Here is a 10,881-nt window from a genome sequence, read left to right on the forward strand (position 1 = left end):
CAGTTATTCCCTGGATTCCTTATGGTATACATTGAGTGAAGAAGTGATGCAATAAGGACAAACATATTACTGGATAACAAAAGGAACATTTTCTATTGGCAATCAAGACTATTGCGGTGGAAGAAATAATTGGATAAAGTTTTGCAATATATATCTACTGAATATCTACAGTGACTCAACATCTTAATTTTAAAGGGCTATTGTACAAGAATATACCAAACACGAAACGAAATTTATGATTTTGCTACCAACTTGAAGTCGAGAATAATTCCGTAAAGAATTCGAAAAAATACAAGAACAATACGATCAGGAAAAAGACCAACTGTGTTACCAATTAGTTATAGTAGGAGTTAAATCTATAAGACGGTCGAAAAAGTCAGATACTTTCAAGAACAAAACGATAGTGTGCATTTCTTTACCCACCAGTGTATTTGAAATCAAAGATATAACCTAAACGGTTTCAACATTCAAGTTTCGGGAAATCAGAGATAAGAACTTTATCGGATTTGGAGCTGGTGGATTTGACTAAAATGGATAAAAGAGTGAGCAGCACTAGTTCTGGACCAGAGATCTCATCTACAGACGACACTGATTTCAACGAAGGCATCAAGCTGGCCATCAGAACAGCTAAAGAATTCAAACAGGAAGTGGACAAGGAATATTTCCAGGAGGAAAAGCGTGACAGACGGTTCAATCCGAAATCAAACGTCCCCGAAGAGGTACGGCTACGAATTAACGGACGTGAACGCGAGCGAATGCACGATCTAAACACAGCATTGGACAGCCTAAGACAAGTTATGCCTTACTCTCAAGGACCCTCGGTGAAAAAACTGTCCAAAATGTCCACATTATTGTTAGCCAGGAACTATATAGTGATGCTGACTAGATCGTTAGATGAGATGCGACGCTTGGTTCAAGATATTTCAATTCAAAGATCCCATGCTGCTCTACCATCACCGTTTAACCATACCCATGATTTAAGTAGGACTTCGTTGTTGTTGCCCCAACATCCTCCTACCCTTCATCTCCCATCACCGTACTCTCCACCGACCTATCTACCATGTGCTTGCACTGACTGTAAAATCAAACTTTCTACTCCAACCGTGTCGTTACCGAAAATGCCTTTACCATTAGACCGAAAATCTTCAACATAAGTTTTTTGTAACAAGATTTCTAAGACATTTGGGCAAATATGAACTGTTAGTGTTTTCTATAATGAAATCGGAAGTCCAGTTGTTACAGACAATCTCCGCTGGCAGACGAACCGACATCGATACACGAGCATCACAAAAAACAAAAGTTTTAATTCAAGACTTACTCTGTGTTTATTTTTTTTGAAATGCTATGTATTGTCATTTTACACTCTGATTCAATATCCATAGTGATCCACAGTAAGTGTTTTAGTCAACAAGGCAATATGTAGACGAGTACATTTCGGTTGCATTATTATATTAACATGTTCAACTTAATACCTATTTGTAACACAATGTCATGAGAATATAATGAATCAATAATCCCGAGTGAAGTATTTATATGTATATATTTCAGTTTGTAAATAAACTTTGTTTGTTTTCATATTGTCATACTTTCTTTCCTGTGTCCAATGTGTTTTGTCCCCCTTTCAGTAATCTATTGATACGATGAGGCTCATTTCACTGGAAATATAAAAACGCCAGTGTATTTCTAGGTATCATTAGTTGGAGACACCAGGAAGGGCCAAAGAATTGTCAAAGGTGAAGGGAGGGGTCTGATAGCACTAGGCATTTATGAACTCATTTATTAGGGCCCGCATTTTCCTGACCAACCCATCCCCTCCATTGTCCTTATTGCATATTCGCATACAGAGTTCGGAAGCAAACGTTTTGATGTTAGTTGTGTTATATCAACGAGTTAATGAAATCTGAGGCGACAGGTCGACAAAAAGTAATGTCGTGACGAATTTAATGCAATTATCTCCCTTCAGTTGTGTGTAATTACTGGTACAGTCAATTTTCTTTCATCAATATACATTGTTTTGAACACACAAAAGAAATGATAATCTACCAATTGCTTCGTGGTATAGAATGGAATGAGATTTTACGCCTTTTTTATTGGCACCTTATTTATCTTACGACACAAGTTGATGATTTGTTTGGCTTCAGTATGACCCAAGTACCTCATTAAAGATGGGTTCCCTCATTTTTATTTATGAAAATGAAAATGCTAATACTTCTATGAATAGAAAGTAGAGATGTTCTAATGACTTGGAAAAACACAAGTTTGTCTCACATGTCCATAATTGATTCTTAATTAGCTAAATAAGATCAAGAAAGGTCAAAAAGTCTTTTTTTCCTTTACATGTATTCAGACTTTAAATACATGGACATTCATCAGTGGTTAAAACTCTTAATTATATGCAATAATAATCTAGCGTCCCAGCTCCCGTATATATTAAGACTATAATTATCAACTATTTTATTCAACCTATTTAACTAGTTACACATACGAGATGTACGATGGAAAATACTGGAACTCAGGAACTCTATTATTCCACTCATATTTATATTCATTTGATAAAACCAATTAATATTTTTAATGAAACAAGTGTTGAATTATCATATATATAAAATATTGAATGACCACGATCAAAAGGAATTAGTTCTATCCAATATGTTACAACCATTAAATTTACTTTTTTAATAGTTTTTTATCAGCATATTGAACTCTTGAACTTGGCCTAAATGAGTTCACACATGATAACAATTAATTTGTATTATTTTAATTTGATCATAATTTCACTTGTATCGATTCTCTCAAATGAATATTAGCATAACATTACAATAACATAATGATATGGTTAACAATACATGTGTTACAATAGAGTTTCCTTAATTTGACACTAAAAAATAAGGAAACCCATCTTTAAATTACACATCGTTCGAATCAATCCACTGCTCTTTTATTGAAGTGTGTAAGCTCATTCAACTTTTATTATGAAAAGCAAACATAGGTAACGCCCATGGTTCAAGGTGAAAAAGAATGGAAAGTCTTGGGCCCCGTTCTACTAAAAATCTTATACGATAGGAATTTCTCGTTGGTGTAGAATTTTACATTGATAAATACTAAATTTACGACAAAATTGATTGCAAGATTTTAAATTAACATGTCTCGTAGTTGCTACAGTTTGGATTTGATTTTTTTAACACTTGCTATGGTTTAGGATATAATCCTGGAAGTTTTCGACTCAAATGGCATATCGGTAATTTATAATCGAGAGCGTTTGGTCTTTTTAGAGAACAATCGCTTGAATGGGCATGTAAATATTGTAACTTGAGAAATATTTTTATAGTTATAGGGACTGAAATGTGCAATTTGGTATCATGAAGATGCATTTTGGTTACATAACAATATTTAGAAAATGTGTTGGCGCATAGTGGGAGACCACTCGTTTAAATCCGCGATTTCCAATACAGTGATGAAGGCTTTCGTTATCCTGAAGATATTATGGTGGTTTTACTAGTTTGGAAGTGTATATTGTCGTCTTAATAACATTACTACTAAATTTGGTCATCGTGACATATGTTATATCTACAGTTTATATTTATATCTATTTATATTAGACAAAGTTAACCTGACACTATATATTATTATATTATATATACTCTACATTACGTTTACTTGCATATTACTTGAATATCTATTCAATGGCTGACCTCAATTTCAAATCGAGGCTTACTATATCATTATATCGCGTGATTACGTCTCTATAGGGAAGATAAACACAGCCATTTTCTAAGAAGTCTAAACATGTATAAGAGGGAATCATTCGTGGAAATATTAACTATTGTGTAGTAAATATGGCATAAATCATATACACACTGCGCTGGGTCTCATATTAGACTGGTTAGTAAGCTTCAACAGATCACAACGTCTTCATTTGATGTTTCCTGACAAACCATAAAATATATCACACCCACATTGTGTTTAGTGTTTTGTTTTCAACATCTCCAGTGTGTTCTATACTTAAGTGTTCTATTTGCAAAAACATCTATAGTGTGTTATATACTTTAGTGTTTTATTTTCAACCAGGACATTGCTAGTGTGTTTCTGAACAGTCTATCTGTTATTATACAGTCTATCTAAAATTATAAAGTCTAGTGTGTATCTAAAATTGTGTGTCATAGCAGAAAAAATGGCCACCAGTTTAAATAAACTCAAATGTCCAATCTGCTGTGATAGTTTTAAGACACCAAAGGTGTTACCTTGTGGGCACACTTTTTGTGAAGATTGTATTGACGTTAACGTTTGTGAAAAAACAGAGAAATTTTTATGTCTTATTTGTGGACAGCGGCATAAGATTGCTGAAGGTGGGGCTAAAATGTTAACTACCAATTTAGTACTGATAACACCGAAACGTACCACCACAGTAACAGATCAGCCTTCATCTACAGAGAAACCAAAATGTCCAAATCACAGTGAAAGTGAGGTAGATTATTACTGTACTGATTGTAGGCTCGGAATGTGCTCAAGGTGTGCACTTAACGATCACAAAGATCACGAAACACTTGATGTAAATAGCGAAGAGACCAGAGCTATGACTACAGAACAACTTGAACGTTCACGACGTGTCATACGAAACAAAATTAAGGAGTTAGAAAGTCTTCAGGCTACATTGGCAGAGACGTCTGTTAAACTCCAAACCATGTGCGACGAAGCATGTGCGGAAGTCGAACGAAGAACGGAGAACACTATCGCTGAATTACGAGAGAGATGTAACGTAAAAAGACAGAATAATCGATTTGGTAGATAATTATATTGGTTTCAGGGAGTTGAATAAACAAAATATCTACTCCCTGTCTACAATGTTTATAAGATGGGATAGTAAAAGCTAACAATCCGAACCACAAAACATATTCGAATTTCAAAACAATATAATAAAAATACGTTGGTAGCAGCTAATGAACTTTTCATATGAGGAAGTATTTCAATCAATCATAGGGAAGTTCTTCATAATGAAAAGATATATCACCAATCACATTTTATACTTGTGAACATTTTCATTTTATCTTAGAAATGTATAGAGCTGTACTCGGAGATAGCTGCAATGGTTATCGATCGTCGAACCATCAGTTTGTTGTTCAGTTTGATACATCGCATATCAGAGAAATGTCATTGGAATAAAGCTTAGTCAGTAAAATAACTAGACACGATATTATCTATTCGTTAATTGAAACGCCTGTTTTTGTAGATACATGTACATTTATATGTTTGTGTAATTGTAAATATTTGTGTTTTTTTATTTTCTTATTGTTTTTTTTTCTAGAATTCAATTTAACCGGAACGTGAACACATCCTGTTGATTGGACAATATTTAGCAGTCATGCCTGACTAGAGCTCTATACTAAATATTTAGCTGTACAGTCATGTCTGACTAGAGCTTTAGACTATATATTTAGCTGTACAGGCATGCCGGACTAGAGCTCTAGACTATATATTTAGCTGTACAAGCATGCCTGACTAGAGCTCTAGACTATATATTTAGCTGTACAGGCATGTCTGACTAGAGCTCTAGACTATATATTTAGCTGTACAGGCATGTCTGACTAGAGCTCTAGACTATATATTTAGCTGTACTAACCAGTCATGTCTGACTAGACCTCTTGACTATATATTTAGCTGTACTAACCAGTCATGTCTGACTAGAGCTCTAGACTATATATTTACCTGTACTAACCAGTCATGTCTGACTAGACCTCTTGACTATATATTTACCTGTACTAACCAGTCATGTCTGACTGGAGCTCTAGACTATTTAGCTGTACTAATCAGTCATACGAGAGAACAAAGCTTATAATTTGACTAAAAGAATTCAAATATCGATTGTTATTTTACATTTCGGGAATCTGTTTTCTACAACTTACCTAACTGGCACTGCAGCCTTAAACGTGTTATACAAAATCCTCACATGTACATGTATATTATATATTATATAAAATTTCATGATTATATAGATGGTTTTGTAGAATGGAATAAATTAATTACAGTGTTTATTTTTCTGTCTCTTATACATTTAACAATGCGATTGTTTCCCCTTGTCATCGTTGCAGTTTCGAGGGACCACACTGCGTCTAATCGATAGAATTTGATAGTATTCCTAAGCCTTGTGTGCTGCAGGTTTTCACGTTGACCGTCGAAAAACCCTCTGTCGTAGGTTGATGCCGGCTTAGTTTTTCATTACACTTGTGTGTACGTAATAAATTCAATAAGTTGCCGAAAAGTAAGTACGATATAAGACTCAATTTAATTCAATTTATTCCTTAACAAATGACAGATGTAATCGTCTAAATTAAAATGCTAATATTTTGATTTGAGAATTATATTTAAGTTAATAGGATTTTGAAGACAAAAATCAACCTGCGTTATTTTCAGATTAGTTAGAACCCACCCCATAATTACCGATTGAGAGTGAAATTGGGGTGCAACAAGGGTGGTGTTTAACGCCAGTCTTCTTTTGTTAATGTGTTGATAAACCAACTCCTTAACATCCCCGGGGCGTGAAAGCAAAATAGATGTGTTGATCCTCTTGCAATAATATGGTAAAAAAAATGTTTTTTAATTTTTTAATGGAAATCAAGAGCATAATAAATTAAAAAGTGACTCAACTAGATGAGCGAGGACTAAAGTGGAATGGGACCCCTTCCCTGGAAATGTCTTTTTTTTAAACATATGTACTCCTGCATTTTTTTTTTGTGGTGGTCCGTCGACTTGAATCCGTACAGCAGTTTTCTAATGGCTTAAAAAAAGCATAACGTTGACTTTTGGCGTTAAGAATTTAACGGCTGGATTAATTAGTTAAAACTTTCAGATACGTTAAGGGACAAATAAGTTGTCGCAAATTTGAGCCAAAATGTTTTCTGACCTACACAAAGCGGCTTGTAATTTAACAGTGGTTTGTCAATATAACTCAATATTGATCTGTGAATATCCCATGATTTTTGACATATAGTACGGAGTTGAATATCAGATGACCCAAATATGAAAGCATAAATATTTCATCAGATTGAAGATGACAAGACGAGTCACTCGCAGAGAAGAAAATATGAAACGAATTAGAAAACAATGGAGTTTTACGTCCTATATTTCTGCTACTATTTGTGCCAATTAAAAGATGGATATAGTCATACAGTGTGCAATGAGGAATTGATTTATTTCTTCAGAACATCGACTTGAAGCCCTGAATAGACGAGGTTTACGGTGTACGGTGTTGGATTATAGCACTCTTATCAACCTCGAAGGTTGCTAGTTTTTCTGTATTTCCTTATTTTAAATGGTTGTTTTCTAAATGGGATAGGACCAGGTTGTTAATTTGACTCAATTTATATGGCAATGCTATCTAAAGCCCAAGACAATTAATTTGACATTCATATCAGCTTTGGGAATGCTGCTGGTTACCCTCGTATATTGAAAGGAGATCGCCATTATTGTAAAGAGCAGTTGGGTTATTTCCGTTCAAATGACTCAGTGTCTATTTTCAGCTACAAAACACAAAGTATGTCATCCAGTTTGTGAATCTATTTTTATGCCCTAGTTATTTATTTTAATTGTAAATAGATGTAAATAGTAATTGAATTGAACTAGTTTATAACCAAAATCTCAGATGAAGTTTATTGAAGGCCTTTAACCTTTATTCTTGTTACTGTTCTATTTTCACTGTTGACCTTTTTATATTATAATGACAATAAACTAGATCTTGCACGCACGAAGTATGTGTATGGAAGGCGGAATGACCTTTTATTCAATGTTCTTCATTGCTATTTCTTAATTCTTAATTCAAAATTCTTGTCTCTTAATTTGCACGCTTCATTCAACATTTGGTATTGACATTTGTATACAAAAATCATAATTTGTACTGCAAATGAACATTCTTCGATAAACATTCGGTTTTCCAATTATTAAACCAATAGAATTTTTGTTAAAAATATCCTCAAATACAAATCTATATATTATACAAATCTCGCTCAACATATCTTCAAATACAAAACGTCAAACACCAAACTCTACCAACAAATGTTCAAATACAGATGTTCAAATACAGATGTTCAATAACAAATCTCGCTCAACAAATCTTGCGACACCTGTCGTCATAATCATGATATATTCGATATGTATTTGGATAATGTTTCGTAAGATTTGTTGAGCGAGATTTGTTATTGAACATTTGTATTTGAAAATTTGTTAGTAGAGTTTGGTGTTTGACGTTTTGTATTTGAAGATATGTTGAGCGAGATTTGTATAATATGTAGATTTGTATTTGAGAATATTTTTGGCAAGAATTCTATTAATTCAATAAAACCAAATGTTTATCGAAGAATGTTCATTTTCAGTAAAAATTATGATTTTTGTATACAAATGTCAATTTTCATCGACAAATGTTGAATAAAGAGTGCAAATTAAGAGATAAGAATTTAGATTTAAGAATTAAGGAATAGCAATGAAGAACATTGAATAAAATGCCATTCCGCCTTCCATATTCCAGGCCATCTGTGAAACGATGTCAAGGTTTCGTCAAACAAACACTACGTTGTGTAACCTCTAGCAACATTCATCAAAATCTCTAGAGCCTATAAGACAGCGCACATATCAAGATCTATATTTTCGGGTATGTTACAATTTTTTGTTTTGTACAATTTCAGATATAAAAACGGACATCTAAATGCAGACGTGGTCCAAGCAAAGTCTCTCTGCAACCCTATGCAACCTGTTGGGTATCCGATACTCAAATAAAAATGAAAATGGTGATTTAGCTTTCAGAATTCGTCTCTGATGTAGGTCATGATCGAAATTTGACATAATAAGAATACTATTCTAATTATAACCCAGTTGACCTTTCTCTTAATATGATTAAGGAATAAATCTCACATAGATGCTTTAACCAACATCATCTTTATATATATATATATACCGGTATTTCATATAGTGTTCACAAATTATTTGAAGCCATGTCAATCGTGAATACATTTTAAAAATAAGGTCACATTTACTTGGCAAAGGACGAAGAGTCCAATATTTGAAATCCATTAATATTGTCAATATTGGACTCGGGGCTATTTGCCAGTAACATTATGTTGGATTTAAATTGGAAAGAAATGGAGGTCTTGGCTGATTGTCTTGGTCGGATTGGAAAAGTCGTGTGATATGTATAAAAAGTATTATATAAGCCAGCTTTCCTCATTATTCAAATCGTCACAGTTTTTAATGGGTACTGGATAAGTCGTCACAGTTGTACTGAATAAGTCATCTTTCCTTATTATTCCAGTCGTCAAAGTTGTTAATGGGTATAAGTCATCTTTCTTTATTATTCCAGTCATCTCAGTGGTTAATGAGTACTTGCTAAGTCAGCTTCCCTCATTATTCAGGTCATCCCAGTTGTTAATGGATACAGAATAAGTTATCTTTCTTTATCATTCCAGTCATCTCAGTGGTTAATGGGTACTGGCTAAGTCAGCTTTCCTCATTTTTCAAATCGTCACAGTTTTTAATGGGTACTGAATAAGTCATCTTTCTTTATTATTCCGGTCATCTCAGTGGTTAATGGGTACTGGCTAAGTCATCTTTCCTCATTATTCAAATCGTCACAGTTGTTAATGGGTATTGATTGAGTCATCTTTCTTTATTATTCCAGTCGTCCCAGTTGTTAATGGGTACTGAATAAGTCATCTTTTTTTATATTTCCAGTCATCTCAGTGGTTATTGGGTACTGGCTAAGTCAGCTTTCCTCATTATTCAAGGTCGTCTCAGTTTATTATGGGTACCGAATAAGTCATCTTTCTTTATCATTCCAGTCATCTCAGTGGTTAATGGGTACTGGCTAAGTCAGCTTTCTTTATCATTCCAGTCATCTCAGTGGTTAATGGATACTGAATAAGTCATCTTTCCTCATTATTCAAATCGTCACAGTTGTTAATGGGTATTGAATGAGTCATCTTTCTTTATTATTCCAGTCGTCCCAGTTGTTAATGGGTACTGGCTAAGTCAGCTTTCTTTATCATTCCAGTCATCTAAGTGGTTAATGGGTACTGGCTAAGTCAGCTTTCCTCATTATTCAAATCGTCACAGTTTTTAATGGGTACTGAATAAGTCATCTTTCTTTATTATTCCAGTCGTCCCAGTTGTTAATGGGTACTGGCTAAGTCAGCTTTCCTCATTATTCAAATCGTCACAGTTTTTAATGGGTACTGAATAAGCCATCTTTCTATATCATTCCAGTCATCTCAGTGGTTAATGGGTACTGAATGAGTCATCTTTCTTTATTATTCCAGTCGTTCCAGTTGTTAATGGGTACTGAATAAGTCAGCTTTCTTTATTATTCCAGTCGTCCCAGTTGTTAATGGGTACTGAATAAGTCATCTTTTTTTATCATTCCAGTCATCTCAGTGGTTAATGGGTACTGGCTAAGTCAGCTTTCCTCATTATTCAAATCGTCACAGTTTTTAATGGGTACTGGCTAAGTCAGCTTTCCTCATTGTGCAGGTCGTCTTAGTTGTTTATGGGTACTGAATAAGTCATCTTTCTTTATTATTCTAGTCATCTCAGTGGTTAAAGGGTACTGGCTAAGTTAGCTTTCCTCATTATTCAAATCGTCACGGTTTTTAATAGGTACATCTCAGTGGTTAATGAGTACTGGCTAAGTCACCTTTCCTTATTATTCCAGTCGTCCCAGTTGTTAATGGGTACTGAATAAGTCAGCTTACTTTATCATTCCAGTCATCTCAGCGGTTAATGGATACTGAATAAGTCATCTTTCCTCATTATTCAAATCGTCACAGTTGTTAATGGGTATTGAATGAGTCATCTTTCTTTATTATTCCAGTCGTCCCAGTTGTTTATGGGTACTGGCTAAGT

General features: G+C 34.2%; 2 protein-coding genes across 2 annotated transcripts; both read left to right on the top strand.

The window, feature by feature from the left end:
- Positions 1-713: 713 nt before the first annotated feature.
- LOTGIDRAFT_70694 (hypothetical protein) lies at positions 714-884 on the top strand (the record flags this gene model as incomplete). The annotated part of the gene is made up of 1 exon (XM_009058794.1): positions 714-884. A coding segment is annotated over one exon (171 nt), but the record flags the coding sequence as incomplete, so codon positions are not given.
- A 2,854-nt stretch (positions 885-3,738) lies between these two features.
- Positions 3,739-6,028, top strand: LOTGIDRAFT_233213 (hypothetical protein). The gene has a single exon (XM_009058837.1). The coding sequence runs from the start codon at positions 4,172-4,174 to the stop codon at positions 4,787-4,789; it is 618 nt and encodes a 205-aa protein (XP_009057085.1). The 5' UTR covers positions 3,739-4,171; the 3' UTR covers positions 4,790-6,028.
- Positions 6,029-10,881: the final 4,853 nt, after the last annotated feature.

This window comes from Lottia gigantea, assembly GCF_000327385.1.
Source record: "Lottia gigantea unplaced genomic scaffold LOTGIsca_36, whole genome shotgun sequence".
NCBI classification, from domain to species: Eukaryota; Metazoa; Mollusca; class Gastropoda; family Lottiidae; genus Lottia; species Lottia gigantea.